The sequence below is a fragment of the Camelus bactrianus genome, chromosome 5, assembly GCF_048773025.1.
Source record: "Camelus bactrianus isolate YW-2024 breed Bactrian camel chromosome 5, ASM4877302v1, whole genome shotgun sequence".
Taxonomy (NCBI): domain Eukaryota; kingdom Metazoa; phylum Chordata; class Mammalia; order Artiodactyla; family Camelidae; genus Camelus; species Camelus bactrianus.
The window spans coordinates 68,125,379-68,151,799 of NC_133543.1; the positions used below are offsets into that span (position 1 = coordinate 68,125,379).

General features: G+C 35.2%; 1 protein-coding gene across 3 annotated transcripts in view; it reads left to right on the plus strand.

The window, feature by feature from the left end:
• BARD1 (BRCA1 associated RING domain 1) overlaps window positions 1-26,421 on the plus strand; it is a 76,132-nt gene that overhangs the window by 37,982 nt on the left and 11,729 nt on the right. For all 3 annotated transcript variants that reach the window (XM_045520454.2, XM_074364050.1, XM_074364049.1), the window contains 4 exons: window positions 616-788; window positions 11,831-11,939; window positions 17,825-17,957; window positions 18,518-18,610. In XM_045520454.2, coding sequence (XP_045376410.2) covers window positions 616-788; window positions 11,831-11,939; window positions 17,825-17,957; window positions 18,518-18,610 — 508 coding nt within the window. The remainder of the gene's footprint in view (window positions 1-615; window positions 789-11,830; window positions 11,940-17,824; window positions 17,958-18,517; window positions 18,611-26,421) is intronic.

Sequence of the window (26,421 nt, forward strand, 5' to 3'; positions counted from 1 at the left end):
ACTTAGCTTAAGGCTAAGCACCTAAGATTTAGTGAATTCTTTTTTTTTTTTTTAATCAAAATATAGTTGATTTACAATGTTTCAGGTGTACAGCAAAGCAATTCAATTATACATATACATACATACATGTATATATTTCAGATTCTTTTCCATTATATGTTATTACAAGAAGTTGAATATAGTTCCTTGTGCTGTACCTGATTTAGTGAATTCTATTAAGCCTTGGAGAATTTCAGATTCTATGCATGATGTGGTGGTTAAATATTTTCTGCATTTTTTTCCTTATTTTTAAAAATTTCTTACTGTTGAACAATTTAGGGGCTATAATTGGTTTAAAGCTGTATTTTCTTCTAAAAAAAGAAGAGTGCTTGACCCAAGGCTCAAATGGAAAAAAATCTTTCTCCATGGATTGCATAAATCTTGATTACCATGTATCTTATCATAAAGACTATTAATAGTGGCTTTTACTCTGTCAACAACAGCTTATGGTCTGTATGAGTATTTAGGTAAGAAACAATTTACTGATGGAGGTTTATTTTTCTAAAATACAGTTTTGTTACAGTATCATCTGTTGCTCTTCATCATCTCTCTTCTCACCCTTTTTTCTTTACTTAGCATGAAGCCTGCAATCATGGGCACCTGAAGGTGGTGGAATTGTTGCTCCAGCACAAGGCGCTGGTGAACACCACTGGGTATCAGAATGACTCACCCCTTCACGATGCAGCCAAGAATGGGCACGTGGATATAGTCAAGCTGTTACTTTCCTATGGAGCCTCCAGAAGTGCTGTGTAAGTCGTTCAGCTTAAAACTGTTTCTTTTCTCTGATTTACCATTGAGTCAAGGTCTGATGAAGCAAAGACTTAACTACCCAGGTTGATGGCTCTGTTCTCTTTCATGACTAATGTTAGACGTGGCCATTCTATTCTGGATTTAAAATTAGCATTCATGCCCTTTTCCTTTATGATACTTTCATATTTGAGGGAGACTTAATCTTTTAATTCAGAAACAGTTGTCAAATTAATTTTAAAAGCTTTGACTTTCTGGAAAAATTCACTTAGTTTTTATATTCTGTAGATTGATTCATACTTATTAATGAGGCAAGAATTAGAAGTATATAAGTAACCATTCTATGTTTCTCAATACTTTAGAATTGTTTTTAACTATTCTGTTCCTTTTCTGCCTTTTCTGTATATTTTGTATAACAACAATTAAAATATGTAAGAATTCAGATCTTAGGCAAGTGTGGTCAAATTATTTCTTAGATTTTCTTACATCACTCAAATGAAGCTCTGGGTAAATTGTTTTGCAATGTTAGGGCACAGAGATGTATTAGTGAATGCTGGTGGCTGCCTTTTAAATTGCTGTTGTCAAGAGTGTCACAAGCAAATGCTATATGTGGATTTTGTAGCTTTAATCTGTAACTTGGTTCATGCCCCCCTCTTATTTTAACCCTTCTCAATTAATGAACTAGTTGAAATGAAAATGCAAGAATTGCCTCTCCATACCTCCATTACTTCTCCGGGTTTGGGAGGAGCACACAAAAGTTAGGACTTACTCTGATTACAGAGACAAATAAGGATTACAAAATGCAGAGCTTCTAGGTTGTAATTTTTTTTTATAGATAATCATATAACATAATTGAAAAACAAATCAATAATGCAGGAATATACCATACCTTGGTGTGCTTAATATTCCTTATTTCTCATCACATGTGATAATTGGGGCAAACTCAGGGAATACGTATCTTCTGTTTATGAATTTTTCTGTGTTTTACAGACACACACATACATGTATATTATACTAGATCTACACACGTACACCCCACACACACACTCCTCCCTAACATATGCCCCTCCTGTGGGTATAGCAAGACATTTGATAGAGCAAGTGCTTGCTTTGGTTGGGTGAAACAGAATAGTTGCTATTCATGGGTTCTTAAATCTGCTGTGACCACTCTAATGAATGGAGCAGTGGTCAGGGCATTAGGGATTCCAGCTTTTATTTGTGACTCCATTATTGACTTTATAGCCTCAGGCAGGTTAGTTTCTGTGCCTTGGTGTCCTCACCTATAAAACATGGGTGATGCCTGCTGCTTTTCTGTTTCCTCAGAGCATAGTGAGGATTAATGAGCCAAAACACAGGGCCTGTGTTATGGTTTGTACACCATGATTCTTCACGTCACTGTGAAGCTCATTAACACACAAGGTGTGGGCATCAGACAGCGAGTCCGCCTTCCCAGGTGCCTTCTCAGATAGCTGTGCTGTTTTCAGTAGGCTCGCAGAGTGGAGTGGTAGGTTCAGGTGTTCCTCTAGCCCAGCCCTGCCCAGTAGCTCCTTCTGCAGCGATGGAAGTGCTCCACTCAGTAGCCACCGGACATCTGTTACTCTTCAGCACTTGAAATGTATTGCTGCTGAGGAACTAAATCTTCAAATGTATTTTATGTAAATTAAGTAGTCACATATTGGAGAGCTGATTGATATAGCTAGGATAGTAGAGAAGGAAGGTTTATCTGGTGACAGAAGTTGGGAATGATGTTGGATGGAGGATAGTAAGGCAGCTAAAGGGCAAATGCAGGAGTCGATTGAATCCAGGGTATCACAGTGTGGGAGCTGTTTCTAAACATTGTTACTGCTTCTTTTCCAGACCCTAGGTCATCATACTTAAGTATTTTCTGTGTCTTCTGCTTTCTTTTTATTTTGTCGTAGTTGTTGTTGACCTGATTGGCTTCGCCATTTCCTAACTGGCCTCCTTTTCAGATTACTTTCCGTACAGCAGCCTAAGAGCTTTCAAAAAATACAATTCTGGCCAAAGCGCTCATTTGCTTAAAACCTTTCACTGGCAGCTCTTAATGTTTTTAAAATCAAAGTCAGACTTAACAGAACATGGTTCGTAGGCCCCAGAGGGTCTGGCGCTCCTCGCCTCCCTGGCCTGTCTCTCTGCAGTGCCTCTTGTCCCCTTCTTCTCCGGAACTTTTTGCACTAGCCTTTCTAAATTTTTATTTCCTTAAAATGTGCCAAGCTATTTTACTTCCTAGCCTTTAAATATACTTTCCCTTTGTCTGGAATATTCTTTTTTGGTGGTCCGTTTCTCATTCTTTGGGTTTCATCTTAGGTATCATTTCTTTTTGGCTGGCTTTCCTGAATCCTTGTCTTTACCCGGTGCTTCCTCCCAGTCGTAGAATAGAGGTGGTAGTGCAGCTGCTTGGCACTGTCTTCTCATTAGGTGGTGTGCGCTGTGTGCCAGGATCGTGCCTGTGGCCCCAGGCCCCGCCAAGTGCCTGTTGTAGTCAGTACCTACATTTATTTGTAGAATGAATTAGTGTTTGAATGCATAAAAAGATGATAAATTTTTTCCTCTCTTGATAAAGGGTCTGGTGAAATGAAAATAGGAATTGCCTTCTTCTGCTCCCAGTTTCATTGTAATTGTGAAAAGAATGTCTAAAACCAAGTTCCCATAAGCCGCACCTTTTCTGAGGTGGTGGAACTGGCTCCCAGTAGATGCTGGAGTGAGTGATGTGCACTCCCTGAGCAGAATTCTTAGCCTCCAGCCTATTGGACATCCACAGTATATTCCCTGTTGTGGGATCATGGCTGCCCGAAGTAATTCCTCTGGTCTTGCCATTTTAAGGTCTGTTTTTCTTTCTGCCGGCGTTCAATCTGTTGTCTTTATAGAGTTAAGTACTACAGGTAAGAATAGATGAAATCTGTTTCTGTCCCTTCCTCCATTTCTTAAGCAAAGCATGGAGGGGGGTGGTGCATGAGACTATATGGGGTTCTTACTTTTTTTTTGCCTGAAGTTTTTGTTCCTTTTAAGCCATTAATATCTCAGACTCTGGAATCTGAGTTGACAAGCATGCTTTCTTTTTTTCTCTGCTAACATCTCTTACTCTTAATGTACCTCTTCTCTCAGTAACTGGACTCTTTCCATCCCTGGAAGAAGGGTAGGGATCAGAAAGGGCAAAGGCTATTTTTCTATCCTTCTTTAGGGCTGGGCCAACTTTGACTAATTAAAGTTGTAGATAAGTAGGGTCCTTTTGCTTATTCTAAATTTCTCAGTGGCATTCTGTAGCTCTAGAACAGACGTTTCGGCAGTCTTCTTCATTATCTCAAGGGTGAAGTCTTCTTTCTGTTCAGATGCCTTTTACTGGGGCTCCAGTGAAATGCTGGTAGGTTTTCTCATACTCTTCTCCGTCACTTCCTTTACTTCTTCATCTCCCCGGGTGTTTTATCTGCTACTTGTATTCTAGTAGGAGTGAACAGACAGTTCTCTCAGGGGTTTCAGAACAGTATGATACATGCCTCCGTAGCTCCATGCCCCAAGATTCTATGAAAACCTAGGGCTAGAAATCTGACTAGAGGAGGCCATGAAAGACTTTGTAGGCAAAGAGCACTTCACCTGAACTTGAAGAAAAAGGGTAGGAGGATGGGCTTTTCAGAAAGAGGAGATGGGTGCTAAGGTACTAAGGCCAGACAGTTTATTTGTTCACTTCTAGGAACTGATAGAAGACTGGAATGAAGGGAGGGAGGAGATGAGCTAAGAGGCCAGAGAAGGTAGGCAGAGGCAGTGAAAGGTCTTGTGTGCTGAAGAGGTCAAATTTTATGTTGAAAACTTTGACCTCCACACTGGGCAGGAAGCTCAGTGAAGACGTGTGTCCAATAATCTAGAGGAGTGATTAGGGTCTGAATTAAAGCAGTGACAGTAGCAGCGGGGGGTAGAGTGGGGAATTAGCTATTTTTATCAATTTATTCCTTCACAGGAAGTTTGATTTACTGTGTTAAGTTTCAAAAATATCCTATTATGGTTTTGATTAAAATTGGATAAGTGTATAAATTATAGTGGATTAATAAAGTTGATTTCTCTCTTGGGACCATGGTATGTCTCTTATTTGTTTAAAGCCTTCTGTTATACATTGTAGTAAAGTTTGCAGTCTGTTTTATGTATGTGTATGTAAACACATACAACTGTTAACTGAGATTTTTCTCCGTATTTGGCCCTTTTGGGGAACTGGATTTTCTGTTAATAAATAAAGATTTGATTTTAGTGCATTTCTCTTCTATCTAGCCAATACCTAATTCTGAGGATCTCTTTGTTGTTTATTAACTTTTATTTCTTAGCATATTTGTTGGTTTCGAGAACAAAATTACAAAATAATGGTGATAATTGGCTTGCTTGATTTATTCTCATTTTAAAAATATTGACTGTAGGTTTATAAGTTAATGGTAAAATCAATATTAAAAGTAAAAATCTTCCTTCCAGTTATTTTACTATTTTTAAACAAGACTTTTATTTTACTAAATGATTTTGAGATGGTCTTAGACTTTTTGCCTGTTATGTCATTCACACATTTTTAAATGTTACACCATGTTGGTGAAGTGTCTTATTCTTTAAACAAATACTTCGCATTAGTTTGCTAGGGTTTTAATGTAAGGCTTTTGCATCTATAGTTGTAAGTTAGAATGATCTGTTGTTTTATATTTCTTTTTTCTCTCAGATTTTGATATTAAGATCATACACCTTTTAAAAAGTAATCAGGATGCTTTCCACCTTCTCTGTCTCTGGGACACGAGTGGAATGTCACAGAAATAATTCTCGCTCCCGCCCCCAACCCCTGTACACAACCTGGTATAACAGTAGTTATTTTGGTAACTTTCACATTGTGTATTTGGAGATCTCTCTTAATTTTGTTACTAGTAGTTATCACTCTGAAATACTAACATATTAACAATAGAACACAGTTACTAAAGAGAAGATGGACTAATTCTTATCCCATTAAATTTATCCCTAAATCCTCCCCATGGAGTATAAAAATAAAGATTACTTATTTTGCCGTTGTATCTGAGGCTATATATCTACTTCAGACTTTATCTTTTGTTTTGACTTAATTTAAATATTCTAATACTTTACTGTTTTCTTAAAGTCACGTTGTACTTAGAATACTTTCTTATGTGCTTTGAGCTTTTGCTATGCAAACTTTGGCATTTTAAAAATTCATCTTGCATTTGAATACATTGTTAATTCACTTACTTCTGAATTTACTTATGTGTTTTGCATGAGAAATTTACCTGTTAAGGGCTAAAATAAGAGTCCATTACCCAAGAGGGAAAATTAGTTCTATTTTAATAACAGATGTGAGAATAAGGTTCATATCTTCTGTAATTCTTTGTTGCCTAATAATATTTATACTGATAACTTTTCAGAATCTCATTGGCTGTCCTTCCCCACTGCCTCTGGTGCATCCCAATGTGAACTTGAAACAAAAGCCCTTCCAGGCACATCAGAACCATTTTAAGTATCTGGAGCATATCATACATCTTTTTTTTTTTTTAAACAAATACGGAGTTTAGGATTTGAGACTTGGTCTGCTGTTAATGGAGTTTTCTTTGCAAGGATGTAGAATTCTTAATTAGAAAATAGTATATGGACCATTGGACCTATTAATTGTTCCACTGCCTAGTTAATTTTTAAAAAATTAATCTCCTATAACAGAGGTAGTTTATATTTTACAGCTTAAAAAAAAAAAACATGTTGCTCTTTTGAATTTCTCTCCTTCACCACAAGCCAAATGACTTGAAAAGTTAAAATCTATGTGTTTGCAATTTCACATTTGTTCCAAAAGTTTTTCATCATGGACCGTCTTGGTATCCTGTCGTGCATTTAGCATTAATAAAAATGCTTTTTTACATGTGTGTTTGGGATCAGATGATCTGTATGTACAGGTTTAAATTTGCCCATTTCTCCTTCTCCCTTCTTCCTAGTGGTGAAACTCATCTCAGGCACAGTTGTAAGCAGGTGTCTATCCTATCATTCTTGAGAGAAGGACAATGAAGGGTTATATTGTATTCTGATCTCTGTTTTTGGGGTAGAGCTAAAATGGTGAATACTTGAAAAAAAGCTGAAGTGTTAAACATACTTTAATCCTTTCTTTTTACTAGCCTTAGTGATCAAAAAGAATCTTAGTGAGGAAAAGAATTTTCAAAGTCATCTAGTTTATATACTTTTTATCTTTACATCGTATCATATATATTTTTTATCTTTATGTTGTACCGTGTAATGTCATGAAATACTCCAATTTTAATGCTGCTAAGAGCATTCTACTTTCCTTTAGTATACATCCAAATTGTTACTACAAAGCATACATAAGGTGTATCATAAAATTGGGGAAAATGAAGAGAAGAGGTCAATATTCCAGATGTAACTTATGTTCCCTCATCTTCATTTTGTATCTATTTCCCCAAAATGCAAATCTAATGATATTAATATCAAGCAACTATTGAGCTCTTACTATCTGCCAGGCACTGTTTTAAGTGCTTTTGATATATTAGTTTATTTGGTCCTTAGACAGTCCTGTGAAAACCCTATGAAGTGGGTTGTATTATTCTCATTTTACAGACAAGGAAACAGAGACACAGGAGATTAAGTATCTCTAAAGTCCTTCAATTATTGAGTGGCAGAGCTGGAATCTAAATTCAGGCAGTCTGATTCTGTAACCCCAGCTCTTAGCTCCCCTGCTGTCTTGATGCCATCCCTCCTGCTCACAGCCCTAGGGAGCTGTTGAGGGTTTCTTGTGCCTTAAGGAGGAAGTCCACCTCTTCAACACCACCCTTTTGTTCCTCCATTTCTGGCCACAGCTTATATTTCCAAAACAGCCCATTCCCCTGTGCATTCTCTCTTTCTCCCTCTTGTCTTTCTTGCTCTTCTCATTTTCTTTTCTTTGGTGTTTCTCGTCTGCCTCACTAGCTCACTTCAGGGCCTTTGCACAAGCTTTTCTCTCTGCTGGGAGACTCTTAGTCTAATTCTGTCCCCCTTTTATTCTTTCTCCTTTCTTGTCTGAGCAGCTTTACCAGGCTTTTAAGTTCTTCCTGTTTTCTTTCCTCTGTTTTTGCCCCACTGAGCTCTGTGTGGACCTTTTATCTCACTGGTTCTTCAGTGACTAAGAGAACCCTTAGAAGTATTTGAGTGAATGACTGTTTGCCAAACTGATTATCACGTGATGTTTGTAACTTTCCCCTGTGTGTACATAGTTGTCCCTTTGTATCCACAGAGGATTGGTTCCAGGGCCCTCCACAAATATCAAAACCTATAGATGCTCAACTCCCTTATATAAAATGGAATAGTGTTTGCATATAAGGTGCACATATCCTCCTATATACTTTAAGTCGTCCCTAAATTACCTATAATACCCAATGCAATGCTATGTAAATCATTGTCAGCATATGACAAATTCAAGTGTTACTTTTTTGGAACTTCCTGAAAAAAAATTTTTTTTTAAATGTTTTTGATCTGCTGTTGGTTGAACCTGTGGTTGTGGAATCTGTGTATATGAAGGGCTGACTATATACATATATACTCATTCTGTGTATGTTAAATAAATAAATGATCATTACTAATTGTGATGTATGTATACTATGTATATGTGTATTAATACATATATACATTTTTGTGTGAATCTATTAACTTGTATCAGTAACAGTGATCCTTCAGTATTTCTTAGTAGCTTTTTGATAGTAAAAAGCAATAACTTATGGGCACTTAGGTCTTTGTCAAGTTTTTAAGGTAAATTTAAAATCTTTAGGCCTATCTTCAAAAATTTTATACTTTCAAAATTATTATTTAAAATCACAGCTGAAGGAGTAGAGCAAGAATATATTACAGAAAAAAAAATGGTAAAATTTGCCAATATACTGTGTTGTGAAGGAACCTCCAAAAAATTCAGAATCAAAAAGATAACCTTCTTGGTTAGTGAGTTAGTGAGTATATAAAATGTTTCAATTACTAATTTTTATCATTTAGTATTGATAAAGTATATTATCTATGTGTAATCATTTGGAATTCACTGAATTATAAAAAGCTTTCTTTGACAGGTAATACATGGAATAAAAGTCACAAGGACTATTGATGTGACTATTCACTAAAGACAGTGACAAATCAGTTATTCTCCATCACTACATAAGAAAGAAATGGGTTTTTTTGTTGTTGCTGTTTTAGATTTGCTGTAACAGCATGGACTCAGGATATCATATGGTGTTTGTCTTTCTCTCTCTGACTTACTTCACTTAGTATGATAATCTCTAGGTCTATCCATGTTGCTGCAAATGGCATTATTTCATTCTTTTTTATGGTTGAGTAACATTCCCTTGTATATACACACCACATCTTCTTTATCCATTTATCTGTTGGTGGACATTTAGGTTGCTTCCATGTCTTGGCTATTGTAAATGGTGCTGCTGTGAACATTGCGGTGCATGTATCTTTTCAAATTAGAGTTTTCTCTGGATATATGCCCAGGAGTGGGATTGCTGGATCATGTGGTAACTCTATTTTTAGATTTTTAAGGAACCTTCATACTGTTTTCCATAGTGGCTGCACCAATTTACATTCCCACTAGCAGTGTAGGAAGGTTCCCTTTTCGCCATACCCTCTCAGTGTTTATTACTTGTAGATTTTTTTTTTACTGATGGTCATTCTGACTGGTGTGAGGTGATACCTCATTGTAGTTTTGATTCACATATTTTCTGCTAACTAGTGATGTTGAGCATCTTTTCATGTGCCTCTTGGCCATCTCTATGTCTTTTTTGGAGAAATGTTTGTTTAGGTCTCCTAACTATTTTTTGATTGAGTTGTTTGTTTTTTGCTTTTTTGTTAGTGAGTTGTATGAGCTGTTTGTATATTTTGGAAATTAGTCCCTTGTCAATAGCATCATGTGCAGATATTTTCTCCCAGTTCCAGTAGGTTGTCCTTTCATTTTGTGTATGGTTTGCTTTGCTGTGCCAAAGGTTTTAAGTTTGATTAGGTCTCATTTGTTTATTTTTGCTTTTATTTTTTATTGCCTTGGGCAACTGACCTAAGAAAACATTGCTACAATTTATTTCAAAGTATTTTGTCTTTATTCTCTTCTAGGAGTCACTTAACATTTTTTAATGTTGCCACAGTCAACTTTTATTTGTATTTTTGTAAAATAACTATGCTATAGTTACTGTGCATTAATAGTGCACTTGATTGGGCTCTTAAATTTTATTTTCTTGGAGAAATCTATGTTTGTCTTTGTTAAAAAGTTCTCATAGGTGCATTGACTGATTTTTTGGATGGTATATAGTGTGGCTTTGTTGTTATTTATTCATTTTTTCACTTGATGGTTTAAGATCTAGAATATTGATTCTTTTTTGATTGTCATACTCATGTAGCATATGTATGTGAGGGAATTACGTATGTGGTACATGGGCATGATAGAGAATGAAATTGAGAAGTAGCAAGTGTAGTGAATGAGATCAGCTACCTTTTGAAATAATCTGAGCTCGTCTGCTTTAGATGTATGGGAATTTGGGAAGACCCAACTTCCAGTACGATGACTTGTGTCACTTTGTTGTAAATCAGAAAGTTGAAATACAGTTGATTGTGTTATACTTTGCTTCAAGGAAAACTATTGCCAGAAGGTTACCTGTTATAGGACCTGGGCATAAAGGGCAATCTGAGAATATAAACTTATCAGTGTTTACCTAGACTTTCCCAGGGAGAAAGAGTGAACCTGGTAGTTGTGAATAGCAGTCATTGGAGAAACATTTTCTGTGGTTCATTTCATTTCTTAATCCATTAGCTTTCTTCTCCTACGATGCTATCAACACAGCTTTCTCCAAAGTCTTTAATGACCTTGTCTCTAAACCTAGTAGATGCTCATATCCCTCATCTGTGTGCCCCCATGCAGTGCTGGAGTTGACACCTTCCTCCTTCCTCTCCTCCTTGTGTTTCCCACTGTTTACTTCCAGATCTTTTTCTATATACTTGATACAAATTTAAAAACTGGTATTGTACCAGGTTTATCATTTTATATCCTTTTTAACATGTTGCATTTTTTACGTGAACTTTAATGGCCATTGTACAAATATACCATAATCTTAAAAACCATGGAAGATTCTAAAAGAAATGTTCATTTTAGAAAACTTCCTGCCATGGTATAATATATTAAAGTCATCTTGAAACCATATGTAAGAAAGTAGAAGAGTAGACAAAAGTGCAATAGTTTTAATAGTTTACTTATGATTTAAAGACTAATGATGAGCCTTCTGGAATATTATTGGAATGAATGGGAGGCAAATGTGATCTTTGTCAAGTCATTGGAAACTTTCTCTCTCTGTTTTCTTGTCTATGAAATAACAATACCACGTCTCTGAAGTCTCTTCCAATGTAATATTCGGTGATTCACGAATTAGCACATGCCGGGAAGTCTGGATCAACATGTTCTCTGAACCACACCAGTTTGTTCTGTGATGGCTGTGATTATTATAGATTGTAGTGTACATACATATTAAAATTAACTTTAAAAATGCCCTGTTAACTACTTTATTAAATTATTGGTCATGTGGCATAGTTTCCCTTCTAGTGGATCTAAATGCCTACCTTGTGAATTTACCTAATTTCTGTATTTGCTTGTATAGACTGAAGAGTGTGTAATCGCTACACTAAATGATTATTTGCATTTGCAAGCATCTCACCCCATATGATTAATGATTATGAATTTCTGTTTTAAAATGTGAATATGAATACACAAGAATACAGAGCTGTGGAAAAATTCATGTGTAAGTAACAATACATTCAGCTGAAAATACTCCCCATAATAGCCTGGTGTCAAATTGAAATTTCACATCTTCTTTCTGTTGAATTCAGCAGCTTGTGGTACTTGATCCTCATGCCTTGGGTGAATTCTTGAGTCATTTATTTTAGTAAAAATTGTATATTATTAAGGAAATTGAAAAAAAGTTTCATTAGTGTATTCATTTAGTTAAGAATCAGATCGCACGTTGTATTTACTGAAGCCCACCTGCACTTATTCTACCAGGAACACATTTGGTCTGCGGCCTGTGGATTACGCAGACAGTGAAGAGGTGAAATCGCTGTTGCTGCTGCCAGAGAAGAATGCGTCGTCTTCAGTTAGCCACTGCTCAGCGGTGAGTATGGATTTAGCTTTGGGAAATTTATGTATTTTATTGAAATTGGTTACAAAATGAACGTAATGGAAAAATTTCCAGTTAACAAATTGCTTTCGTTCACCAGTTACTGAGCGCTTCCTTTGCATTAGCTGTTGTGAATTCAAAGACATAATCAGAATAAGTGAACAGGTGTTTAGTGACCTGCCCTCTCTATATTTTAGGCATCATTTATACAGCAATAAATATGACTGCTAGAATTCTTATTCTCAAGAAGCTTACATTCTTGTGAGAGAAAACAGACTGTGAATATGTAAAGTAGTATAAATAAAACAATTTCAGAAACTTAAACAATGGGTGCCTAATAAGATTTTATAGAGCATAATAGGGTAGAGGCTGCGGGCTCCAGAAAGGCGCCATTGTGGCTGAGTCGTTGAGGAGAGCCTTTAAAAATTGATACTGATCTGGAACTGGAGTGATGATGCAGAGGCATCCGGTGAATTCCTAGAGGACACGTGTCCAGGCAGAGGGGACAGCAAGCATGTAGGCCCCTCAGTGGATGAGCCTGGTGTGTCTGAAGGTTAGAGAGCAGGACATCAGTGCTGGTGATCAGCGATTGTCTAAGAGTAACGAGAAACCACTGGAAGGATTTAAAGGAAGGGATGGTATGATTTGATTTATACTTCAGAAAGTTCTCTCTGGCTGCTTTCTAGTAAAGAGACGTGGAGTGGTGACAGGAGTAGGGGCAATGAGATCACTTAGGACTGTTCCTTTGTGAGAGGAGAGAGATACCATGTTGACCTGGGTTAAGGTAATAGCAGTGGATGTTATGAGAAATAATGAGGATTAGTATATATTTTTGAGTTAATGCCAACTGAATTTTTGAATAGATTATATTTGAACTGTGGAGAAAGGGTAGAATTAATACAACTTTAGCAGTGGAGTAGATGGTTGTGCCATTTGCTGCGTTGTGGAAAGTGTTTGTTCCTTAGGAACCTATGATTCAGTGGGGAATGTGGATATAAAAAAAATTATTGCAAACTGTGTCATAAAAATGAACAGTAGAATCGTAAGGGAGAAGCTGGCCTCTGACGGGCTCAGAAGAGTCTCACAGAGAAGGTGACAGTACGGTATCTAATAGAGTGCTGTTGGTGGCAAGTAACAGGAAACGTTCACTCAAATGCTTAAAGACAGTGTATTATCTTATATATAAAGATAATCCCATATATGATGCTCTTAATTCGATTACTTTAGCAGTTATGTGGCTGCACCAAAGACCCAAATTTCTTTCTGTTGTTCTGCTTTGCCATCCTCAGCATGGTGGCTTTGTCCTCACTAATCTCCCTCCTAGTGTTTGCAGGATGATTGCCACAGTTCCAGATCTGGCAGTGTCCCATGTTGGAAGGACTAAAACCTATCCCAGAACCCTTCCAGTGGACTTCTTGTGTCTTATTAGTCAGAACTGGTGACACAGTTTGTTTTGACATACATCATGGCTGAAGATAGGGTCAGCCCTTGGATATCTGAATGAAATGAAGATTGTATTAGTGTGGAGAGAGTGAGGAATGGATTTTGATTGCCCACTGTAATCAGGTATACAAAGTGGGGTTGGAGGTCCAAATCTAAGGAACAGCTGCTCAGAGACAAGGAGGCATAAAGGACCTTAGAAATTTGAGAAACTATAGAGTTGAGTGTGAGAGGAGCAGGAGCAGGAGATGCTTGAAGAGGAATTGAAGGTAAAGAGATGGGTTGGGATCAGATTGTGAAAGACTGAGTTCCTTGTGGAGGAGTTGAGACTTTGTCTCCCCAGTTAGTGGGCTCCCCGCAGAGTATCTCTAAGTGGAATGGGACTCTGCAGGGCATGGTTGGGGTGGGCCAGGACTGAGGACTGGTTAGGAGGCTATTGTAGTGGAATCCAGATGTGAAGTGGACTGGAGCTGCAGGTTTGGGTTGGGGTGGGGTGGATGGAGAGAAGACGGAGGGGTTTGAGAGAGAGGGATGGTGGACTCACTGTCTAACTAAGCAACTGCTCAGGTCGGGGAAAATGAGAAAAAAGGATGAGTTGAGATCTAGGACCGTTCAAAGAAGACTTCTTGCCAGAAAGGGCAGTGGAATAGTGATTAATGCTGTTGTTAATGATAAGAAGGTAACCTAAGGTATTTACAGTTTGAGGTGGTCATAGGTGCTGTCAGGGCTAGTTACCCTTATATTTTGAAAACTCTTCATAGACTTAATCCTTCTAAATGTGTCCCAAACTATAGTTTTTGGTGGTGAACTGGAAGAAACAACCTAAAAAGCAGCAGTTTCATTTCCTCATTTTACAAATGAGAAAACTGAGACATGGTGTGAGTGTCCTGGGGTTAACTAGCCATTTAAAAAAATTTTTTTTTCAACGGATCAGTTAGAACTCAGATTTCTTAAATCTTAGGTCAGTATGCATTCAGTCCCACCATACTTAGTTGTAAATTGGCACTTATTTATTCATTTGGACTTGAACTTTCCTTGGAGGATGTCACATAACTAAGTTGTTTGCCAATTTTTTTTAATGTAAAAGTTGGAAAGGATTATTTTAGATGTATCAAAAATAAAGATATCTTTATGGTATTATTGGAATCTGAGAGTGGCAGTGCCTTGCAGAGGAGAGGAAAGTGAATATCCTCTTAATTCAACCAGTTACTACTGTGCTTTTATTAAACACGTCACATGGACGTGGCCTGTGAATATCATTATTTACTATCTTACTGGTGGATGCTTGGCTAAGGAAAAGATAATGATAACAAGTCCTTAAGTTGAAAGGGTTGTTTCTCTGTGTGCACTCATTACCATCAAAGCTCTGGGACCTGCTTCTCTGACCACTACCGAACTCCTTTTCACTCACTCTCTTTCAGCCTCATAGGCTGCTCTGCTGTTTCTTCAGTCCCCCAGACATGCTCACATTTCCAGTCCTTAGCACCAGCTGTTTTCTCCACCAGGAACAAATGTCCACACGGTGTGCTCCCCTCCCTTCAGCTCCACCTCCAGTGCAGTCCTATCAGAGGGGTCCCAGTGCTTACCCCACTTTGTTTGACCATACTGTTTACCACCTGACCTAATGGATTTTTATTTTATTGATTTTTTTTTCTTTCCCAACTAGAGTATAAGCTGTGTGAGGGCAGGGACTTGCCTCTCTTGTTTACTGTAGTAGCTCCGGCACTGAGAACAGGGTCTGGCAAATAGTGAGTGCTTATTAAGTGTGTGTTGACAGCATAATTAGTACTGGAGGGCCCTTCCTGATACATGCTGGCCCCGAAACCAGCACGGGGGCTTGGGAGCTGAGTCTGAAATTCTTCAAATTAGTGATTTCCAAGCTGCTTCAGGGAAAGCATCATGAAGAAGGGAAGGCTGATAAGTGGATGGAGTTTGAATTCCTCTACTTCCCATTTAGAAAGATTTTGTTGTTGTTGTTTATTTTGTTTTGTTTCAAGTAAAGTTTATTGGCTGTTGGAAAGCACTATGTTAAATTTCTAAGCAGTTTCTAAGCTTAAAGACTTAAAAAGCTGCTTGCCATGTTCATTTTGTGACTTTCCTGCTCATGATTCCTTCGAGCAGCATGTTTGTCCTTTTTATTCTTTCTGTAGTTTTTAAACCCTGTTTTTTGACAAACTTATTAATTTTGATAAAGTCAGAATAACTACTTTTTCTAAGAAAAAGTTTCATATCTAAATATTCCTTAAGTAAGAGTTTATTGGGGAGGGGAGGGTATATAGCTCGAACAGTAGAGCACATGCTTAGCATGCATGAGGGCCTGGGTTCAATCCCCAGTACCCCCTCTGAAAATAAATAAACAAACAAACAAACAAATAAGTAAATAAATAATCCTAATTACCTCCCCTGCCAAAAAAAAAGTTTGTTTCATGCCAATGTACATAGTATCTAATCTCTATAAAATCAGGGTGTTGAACTGTGGAATGTTTTCTGAGCATCTTTTGAACCTACTGGTTTTGAGACCTCTGCTTATTCAAATCAGATGCCTCTCCACTCCCACCCCAAATCAGACATACGGCTTTGGCAGCTGTTTGCTTTATTTTATTTATCTTTTTAAATAGCTTTTTTTTTTTTTTAACTATGAGAAATTAGTGCCAGTTTCTATTTTTTATTCAAATTTAAAAACGAGATAGGAAAATACTTGACCCACTTCGGTGCTTTCCTGGAGTTGGTGGAAATAGTATCATACACTATGTTTATATTTAGAATTGATATCTTTTCATTATTTGTTTTGTGCAGAGAACTAATTTAGCCCAAGTGGAGTTCTATAAATCGAAAAGCAATGTGTTCCATTTAGAGCTATTTTTATGGCACTTATTTATATAACTGACAAGAATATTTGAAATACTCCTTTTTAAATATCATTGAATAGTAATTGAATGATTGATGAAGTAGTCAGCTATTTTCATGTTAGAGTGTTTACAGTGTTTAGGTTAGACATGTTTACCTCATCTTATAATTTAGTGAATAGGGAAGATAAGTACACAGAAATACGATGTGCATAGCATGTCCAATAAAACCTATGCGGCTTGAACCTTAGGGAAGTAAGTAATTCAGGAAGCTGAGCTTTTAAGTGCTAAATATTGCCATTTAAACTTTACCTTTTGAAAACATATCTTGAATACATACTTGCTGAATACATAGTAGAATCTTATTTAATGTATTTTGAGTGAATGAATTATTGAGATCAGTCTGTTTATGGATTTAGCCACAATTTACATGTAATATTGTAGGGCATCAGACTGGATAAATTAAATTATCGCTACTCAGATATATGAAGGGAATATTTAAATATCAGTTTTCTCCAGTCTAGTTGCTGAATTATATTGGTGATTATACCTGCAGTGTTTCACTCATTCTCTTTGGAGCTTTTGAGAGCCCAGATGTCCAGAATACACGTATGCTCATATGTGTAGGTGGGCCCTATGTGTTGTATTTGAAAATTAAAGTATTGTATTTGGCTTTTTATCTTGTAATACAGTAATGCGATGTACCTTTTCTTCCTTATCTATTGGCTCATTTCTTTTCTTTTATCAGGTAGCTTTTGGCTCTCATTCCAATTCCACTTATTAAATTTCTGTTTGCTGCTATAGAAAACACTATCCCATTGTTTCTTTGAATCTTTCACTTCTAATCTTTAATGGTATCCATTGGTGCCTTCTTTTTATTCTTGTCTTTTTTGTCTCCTGTAAGTTCTAAGTCTTTCTATTAAAGTGAAAATGTTTGTCTTTGTTAGAGCGCTTTCCTTTTCATAAGCTGCATTAACTTGTTACTGTTGGTGGATCTGATCTAACTTTGGTATTCCCTTGTCTGCTTTCATTTTCTTGGTTTCTAGAGGTAACTGTATGTTAAAAAATTGTTTTCTGTCTTTGAAATCAGTGCTGTTCTATACGCCTTAGTGTTCTTTAATTTTTTACATAATCTCAGTTTAAATTAAACAGACCAAGTTGAGTTTAACTATTGGAATAAGTTAGTTGGAAGGGAGTAGAGAATTGATCATTTTGAGTGGATATTTTGGGTTCTTTTATTTATTTATTTATTTTTTAAAAAGGGCTTACTGGTGACAGAATGAAGTTGTAAAATCCTAAAGAGACCCAATTTAGAATCAAGAAAACAAAGATACCATGGGTATAGAGAGCTATCCCAAGTAGAGTGTTTTTAGGGGGTAGGGAGGGTAGGTGGATAAAGAAATAGAAAAACAATTGTTCAAATGCATTGAGCATTAAGTTTCTGAGTGGTGATTCAATGGAAAATTTTGGGAATTGCTAGATAAAGTAAGCTAAGAAATGAAATCAAGCTTGTATCAAGTGAAAGTCAGTTTCATATCTTTCTCTAGTCTTTAAATGTTTTTAATAATGTGGCATCTCTTCTTTCATTAACAGGTAAACACTGGTCAGCGTAGGGATGGACCCCTTGTACTTATAGGCAGTGGGCTTTCTTCAGAACAACAGAAAATGCTCAACGAGCTTGCAGCAATTCTAAAGGCTAAAAAATGTGCTGAGTTTGATAGTGCAGGTGAGGATTATTTATTTATTTTTGGTAGAAGAAATTTTTAAAGACATAATTCCATTGTAGAACCCCCTTCGATAATGCGTGTTTTAACCAGTGGGATATGACCTATGTGTTGAATCTAATAATAATTCTAAAGTGTTTTTACGGTTATAAACTACTTATAGTTTTTATTTAGTTAGGAAATACCAAGCTTAAAGCTTTGCAGCTATTTTAGGACAGAATAATATGTCAGAGGAGCAATATTATGAGTTTGCTAGTGACAGATAAATTACAGTAATGCTTTAATTTCTAAGTTATAATTTGAAAAATAAAAGAAAAGTTTGTGTTGGCTAATGTGGCTTTAATGTACATGGTTTATGATTGGATTTTTTTCATGTTGCTGGCAAGAATAGAGAATGAAACTAAATAAAAGAAGTTTTATACCTAAGTATAAGAATTGTTGCTTTTGAAGAAGAGTCAGGTGTACGTTTATAAAGTGTAGACTTGACTGGTTATAAAAAGCAGACCAGTTAAATCTTTTGGTTTATATCTCTGTTTCTCTTACTGCTTTTTTTGTATTGTAGTAACTCATGTCATTGTTCCTGGTGATACAGTTCAAAGCACCCTGAAGTGTATGCTTGGGATTCTCAGTGGATGCTGGATCCTAAAATTTGAATGTAAGTATTAGATTCGGGAGAATTACAAAAGGAGTTAAGTAGATGAATTTCATTTTTATAGTGCACTACTACCAATAATTATTTAGGGAACTTATGCTAATTTTTTAACCTCTGGTTAGTCACTGCATTTTGAAAAAGCTCATATTAATGAAATCATTTAGATGTTTTTAGTAAATATGCACAAGTATGTTGTGGTTTCAAAATCTTTTGTTCTACAATACCAACTAATTTAATAACGAGTATATGGATTATATAATAGACTTGTAAGCTTAAGCAATCTGTGTCACTGTTACATGATACATTTAACTTAATAAATGCATATTTTATTTTATTTATTTATTTTTTATTGAAGTGCCGTCAGTTAGTGTGTCAGTTTCTGGTGTGCAGCACAATGTCCCAGTCAATAAATGCATGTTTTAAATATACAACTGTGAAATGAAAGTAGTTTATTGCTTTCCCTTTATGTTCTAAAACTTACCTGTATAACACTCTTTTACTCTCTTAGCTAATACAGTGTATTTTAGGAAGCTGTTTGGAAATTTAGACTTCCTTGTACTACCTGGTTTGGGGCAATTACTTCGGCTGTTTTATAAACCTCTGATGGAAAGTTATCCCCGTTACCCGCTTCTTGTTTGTAGTCAAGCACCACCAGCTTTGGGGCTGCCTCTCACCTTCCCAACTCTCACTTGTTTGTTTTTCTTAACCTTGGTTTCACCTCAGATTTAAAATAAAAAGAAAGCTCATACAGGTTTATTTTCTACAATTTTATTCACTGAAATATCTATTTTTGATATGATGGCTAAAATATAGGACAATAAAATGACCTTTTTTGCTAACTGTTTATAAAAGAATAGTGGCTGTAAAGGGGGTACACAGGGTTATGATACAGCTGAGTATCTTGATCCCAGAGGTAGTTATGCTACACAAGTCTGCATATGTGATTGAATGTCATAGATCTACACCCGTGTACACAAATGAGTGCGTGTATAACTGGTGAAATCTGAAACAGTTCTCTGGATTGTATCAGTATCAGATTCTTGGTTTTGATATTGTCCTATTGTTGTGTAAGATGGTAATATTGTACACTAGAAGGAAGGGTATATAGGACCTCCCTGTACATTTCTTTGTGACCTGCGAATCTATAATTATTTCAGATTAAAAAGTAAAAAAAAATAGTATTTTTTAAGTGTGTTTTCATTTAAGTATAGACTGTTTTCTTTTAGAAACTAAGTTTTATTTATTTATTTATTTATTTATTTATTTATTTATTTATTTATTTATTTATTTAAGATTGAACCTAGGATCTCCCGCATGCTAAGCATTCACTCCACCACTGACCTACACCCACCCCCCTGAATAGTGAATATTTTTAATAAAACTTTCTTTTTAAGAAGAAAATGATGTATTAGAATTAGTTTGTTTTTTTTTTTAACTTTGTTTTATAGCTTTGTGCTTTGAAGGCTTTATGGTAGAAACACTTGATTTAATCAAAATCTTATTCATTTAACACGTTGATCGCCACATCACCCAAATCTGGGTGACAGTTTTGTTTCCTCAGTGGGCTATCAACATATGAATCTATTGTTTGAAATTAACTTGGTTCATAAAACAGTTTCTTTTTAGCGATTGATACCCATCCCTTTAAAATGCAGCTGCCACTTTTCTTGGGATGTTAGTCTGCACTAATTTGGTCTGATCCCACGATGGCTAACAATGCCGCTGTCTGTATCTGGTCTCATCAGTATCTGTTATTAGACTCTGCCAGTCATGACCAGTTTAAGAAGCACTATAAGCAAGTGGACTGATTGGCCATTTACATAGAGAAAAAGTTTCTTTTTATGTCTCACTCTTCTTTTTAAACCTTCATTTTTTGCAAATCTGTGGCAAATCTTATTAGGCCTCAGTATTTTAAAAATTGACTTAAAATGGTTCCTTGATTATAGATGTTTTTATACTGAAATTGTGCCAGAAACTTTGCCAGTGGTTATAGGAAGGAATAGATTTTCATAATAATAATGTCTCAGTAATAAAGAAGCCATGTGAAATTTTGAATAAGGCATTTACACTTACCCTTTAAGTCTAGTTCTTGTGAATTTGCTGAACTTGCATCTGGTTACATATACAGACTACGTGATTCATTTCCATATAATCTACCTTCTTTAAGAAATGGAAGTTTTGTCACTTTAATGGCTTGGCCATGTCATTTTTATAGAATCACTGATGGACTCAAGCTGACTTAATAGTGTGCTATTTGATGATTCTCACAGTAGTGAATAGCATACTCTTATATCAGTGGTTCCTTAAGGATGAAAGATGGATGGAATATCTTATTGAAGTTCATATCCTCACACTTTGTGATACAAATTCCAAAAAGAAATAGGTTCAGGGTTTTGAGACAATTACTTTAAATAGCCACTGGGTTTATAAAAAGAGAGCAGGAATCCTCACTTTCTATCCTAATATATTTTTCTGTGGTGTCTATGTTTTTCTTAATGTCAGACAACTTAGTGTGATTTAAACAAAAAGTGCAGAGCTATTCAAAACTAGTTGAAAACCATCTATAAAATGTCCACTAGCTTGCCTGGTAGACAGAACCTGGATGAACTATATAGAAAGTTCAGTGTTAACTTCTTACAGTGTTTTTCACAAACAAAGTACATTAAAGAGGAAGTTTTACCTAAACTTTCTTTGTAGAGAATTGGCGTATTTAAAAAATTAAACAAATTTAAACAAATTAACAAAAAGAATTATTTAAAACAATTTGGATCCATTGGATCCAGATTTGGCTATTGGAAGTTTTCTGTTGAAACATGTACTGTCTTAATTGGTTAATATCTCTTACTTTTCTACATTATATATATATAAAACATCTTACAGTGTCATAGTTAATGAACTTGGTGTGAACATCCTGATTATTGCTATTGTACCAGCCATCCTGTCTCATCATATTTATTTTACAGGTATCTTATAGAATGGTATTTATTTTACAGAAATAGGCGATATAGATAGGAAAGTTCCTTCTTCAAGATTAAATTTGTGCCTGAGATTCTGCTTTAGTCCTTGTTTTGGTGCTAATTCCTTACAGGCAACTAATAACCATCCCTGTGCAGAGTGAATTTTGGTAATTAAGAGGTGACTAGAATGACAAGTAGAAGATATATAAATAAGCCATTTTATTCATTTCTTAGAGTATGCAAAAACTGAGCCTGCATCCTAAAGATGTAAACTAACCTTAAAGATGAAATATCTTTTACGGACCTGTTCTTTCAGTACACTGCTTTCAAAATTTCCTCTAGTCCAACCTTTTTAAAAAAACTTTAATTCTGCCTCTTCATTTCTCGTCTCATTGTGAAAGGGAGAGCAGATGGCTGTCATCTTTTCTTTCATAATCTCTTCCTCTTCCCCACTCTCATCTGAGTTTAAATAAAATTGCTGCTGTAGAAGTTATGAAAGTCCTTAGCACCTAAGGGAATTGCTGTGGGAATGTGCCAGACATTTTATGCTGGTCTTGTGTCTGTACGCAGGAGAGGAAGGGCCAGGTAGGGTGTTTCTTTGAAGGCACTCATATCATCATTTTATAAATAACTTCATAATTAGATTAGTAACCTTAGAGTTTTCTATTAAAATTTATTTCTTCAAATGGATATTGAGAGTGCTGTAGAATTTTGAAAATAAAGGTAATTTTTATTCTATTCAGATTTTGTTAATTATCAAAAAATAAATATACCAAAGCATTTTTATTCACTCGGGTTGATAAGGCAACTTCATGCTTACAAAAATCTTTTACCGAAAATGGTCTAGGAATAAAAAGTAAATATCCTTTGATATAATAGTGCTACTTCTGAGAATATACCCACATATACACAAGTAATGCAGAAAGAAAAAAAAAAACTATTTGCATTGTTATTTCTAATTGCAAGATGGGGAATAACCTGAATATGAAAGAAGTAAAAAAATTCTGAAGTGCTTAAAGATGTTTTCTTAAAGAGAATTATGTTTTTAAGTGATAATTATTAGGACTGAAATATGAAAAAACAAATGTTTAAATTTTTAAAAAAGCATAAAACAATTATACCTTCACTTTCAATAGCATAAACGTGTGAATATGTACAGGCAAAGAAGTAATCAAAGCGGTGGATTGGTAGATGGAGGCCTGTTTGTTTATAAAGTTTTAAAAACAATGTCTTCAATGAAATTCAAGTTCTTTAGAAGAAATTTAAACTCTCAAGTTCTAATAACAATTAGATCTTCTTTCTGGACTTTTCCAAAAATTAATTGGGTAGGTAAGAGTTTTGGTCTTAATCAGGGAAATAGAACCTGTGTGCGTATATTGCTCCAGTCTGATTCACCAGATTCATACCTGTTATGCAGATCTAGCAGATACATTTTAATATGTTTACTGTTCAATAAAGTATGGAAATCTTACATAAATATTTGAATTTTAAATATATGACTCAAAAAGAACACCAAGTATGAGTTTTTAATTAAAGAGGATTATTTTGATAATTATTCATAATGCAAAGTTCTAGAATTGATACCCAGATTTTGCCTTAGCAAATTTTATGATGTAGTAATATATTTTTGTAATAGAATTTGACCTGCTTCTCAATATGCATCAAGTAAAATAAATAAGTTTAGCATACTATTCTATGAGGAAATATGTTTTTATGTATAAATATGCTTTTAATTAAAATATTGGTTTAAAAAATAGCCAGAAATAAACAGTTGTTCAGTGGTATTTGTATGGACACACAAAGTCCAATGATCTGTAACAGCTGATATCCTAAATGCAAATGTTTATGATGGCATGACAGGAGCATTTGGCTTTTGTTTTACATTTTCGGCCTTCATTGTATTGTCCTTTCACTCTTCACTGTGGAATTTCATAATACTGGGCTTAGTTCTTTTACTTGCCATCCAGTTTTTTAAAAATGACAGAGTAAAAGTTGTTTTTCCATTTTTGTCATTGTTGTAGAAAGTTACCTCTTAAAAATGATTTCCTTTTGTCTAAAGTTTAGTGATATTATAGCCTATTTGACTAAAAAGCTGAATAGAAAAGCATTTTAAAAAAATCTTGTTTTTATAACTTGAGTGTTTATTTTTAATAGAATCAGAAGGGAAATTCTTTGATGTTTATTTTAATAATATGCAGTTTTCTTGACATCTTTAAGTGCTTAGTTTGGATCTAATGACATATTTATTAAGATTTTTTATTTTGACATGAAATGTTTGATTCAGTATTTTAATTTGTTTTATAGGATATTTAGTGTTGACTGAGAGTGATATTTAATTCTGATTTTCAGTGCTATTTTAGTTACAAATAGCCAGTAGCTCTAGAAGAATAATAGTTGTTTAAAATAAGAATGTATTTATTACTCTAGCTTTTGAAGAAAATGCACACATTCTGTGGTCTTCATGGGGGGATAATTCCCTATTTGGACATTTGGACTTTGGAGCATTTAACAGATCTTGATTTTGAAGCTTTATTCTGTCTTCATTGTATTCTATAATCATTTGTATGTAGCTGTGGATTCTGGAACCTTCCCATTTGTATAATCCTTTTTTTACCTTCTAAAACTAGGAAAAGTGACTAACCTTAATATAGATTAATGAACACCATCAGTGGTTTATGCAGCTAAAATGAAAATATACATCCATAGATATATGTGCTTTTATGAGGTAGGAAGCAAGAGTGGTTACTAGAGATTTAGAATAAAGGAATACATTTCTGAATGATACAAGCCTCTTTTAAAAAAAAAAAATTGTATCCCAGAATTCATAAGCTGCATTAGTGTGCAGATTCCAGGCTTTGCTTAGATGACCAGAGCTACCTTAATGACTTTGAGCTAACGACTTTGAGTTAAGCAGTACTTTGGGAATTGGCTGCTTACCTCTGTATAAGAAAGTAATAAAATCAGGGCAAAAGGAAAGCTAACTTGAAATGGTAGACATGATCAGGAGTACATCTGAGCAGAAAAGAATCTCTTAGTTTTAATAAGATAGGTAGTTCATTTCTATATTTCTGCAAAATGATAGCTTTAGTCAAAATCTTAAAATATAAAACATGTAAAAAGTAAGAAAGTTGGTATTAAACATACATTTTACAAGGATAGTCGCTTGACATATTTTAAAGTATGTGTTATTCTGGCATATGCAGAAACCTGTGTTTACATAAATAATACAACTTATTCATGTTGGTCATTTCAGTTTAAATATTACTAGCTGAGGAAGTTAACTAGTGGTCTTGCATATGCTTCTTATTTCTTCACAAGAATCCGTCTCTGCTGAACTGTTTTTTTTTTTTGGCAGATGATGGAATAATAATAATATGGACTTTATTAAGTACAAATTAAAAATATAATTTGGCCAAGTTTTAAGAAGTGTCTTTAAATTGGTGGGAAATGGCCTGTTTTAACCTCTTTATAGAGAGTAAGGATTACAGTATGTATTGTACTTCAGATGAGTTTATGACTAGCAGTGTTACGAAAGTTCTGATAATTTAATATGGAAAATAGATTTAATAGTTCCTGATGTAGTTTGCCTAGCTAGCTAATGTTGAATAATTAAACCCTTAAAATATTATATATGTTTTAGGTTTGTTAATTAGTTAATAATTTGGCTGGTATATTCTTTCATTCCATCGATGAAGATATATCACCATTTAAGTTGCTCAAAGTTTAAAGTATTTCATTCTTTTTTTGTTATAGTAAATCAGTTCAATTGATTTATCTCAAAAGAAGTTTACTAGGAAGTTTACTAGAAAGTTGATGTGAATTTGTAATTATCGTCAATGTCTAATGAGAAGTATGAACATTCTGAAACTCGTAGGGTACAAATTAGAGAGTGGCAACTTTGGCATCAGTCAAATTACACAAACTCAGTGATTACTGAAGACAAAGCCAAATGCCTTGCTCCCTGCCCTAGGTAGTCAGCAGTTTTTGCTGTTTTTGGTATACTTTTTGGCTGATCTCTTAAAAATAAGGGTCCTTTTATTTAGTTATCTATTAAGTGGTTATGAGATTTATTGTAAAAGAGATACAATATATTAAACCTGAGTAGAGAGTACCTGGCATTTCCTAAGATGCTTTATTTTTTAATAAAATAAAGATTTTAAAAAATCTGATCTAAGGGGTTGGAAGATACCCGTGTTCTCATCTCACTAGTGTCACTGGGAGAACTGCTTAAATCCTTAGGATTTAAGTTTCCTTATCTATGAAATGAAGAGGTTGATTAGACAGAGCATCAGGAGTTTCAAACTGGCAATCTAAGGGCCAAAAGAGATATAATTCATGTGGTTTAGTTCAGCATAACCTTTGATTTTTGTGTCTTCAGGTATGATGTGCATTTTCGTATTTGTTAAAGTCTCCATAACTCTACCACTTAACTTAAGGTTCCTCACGTAATCTGTATGTAATCTGAATGGCCCTGGTAAGCATTCGAGTTACAATCTTTGGACTAGATGTCATGCCCAACTTTAAAAAAATTCTCCATGTTGTGTTTGCTATGACAGCAATTCTAACATGTTATAGACCTGCAAACTGTTCCTTAGTTTTTGGCAGGGCGGTGCTATATTTTCCTTCTTTAGTTGATATTAGGTAGCAGAGAGACTTGGCAAATTGTTACTTGGAATAAGAGAATATCAGAGGACTGCGTTCTTCATTCAGCTCAGGAAATTGTCATTAGAGCACTGGATTTTTCTTCCAGCCTTTGCAGAAGTTTACTGAACAAGTGTATAAAGCTGAAAGGTGTACGACTTGGGGGCATATTTATACTATAGGAGCATTGGCATCTTCCCCTGGAGGCACCATGCT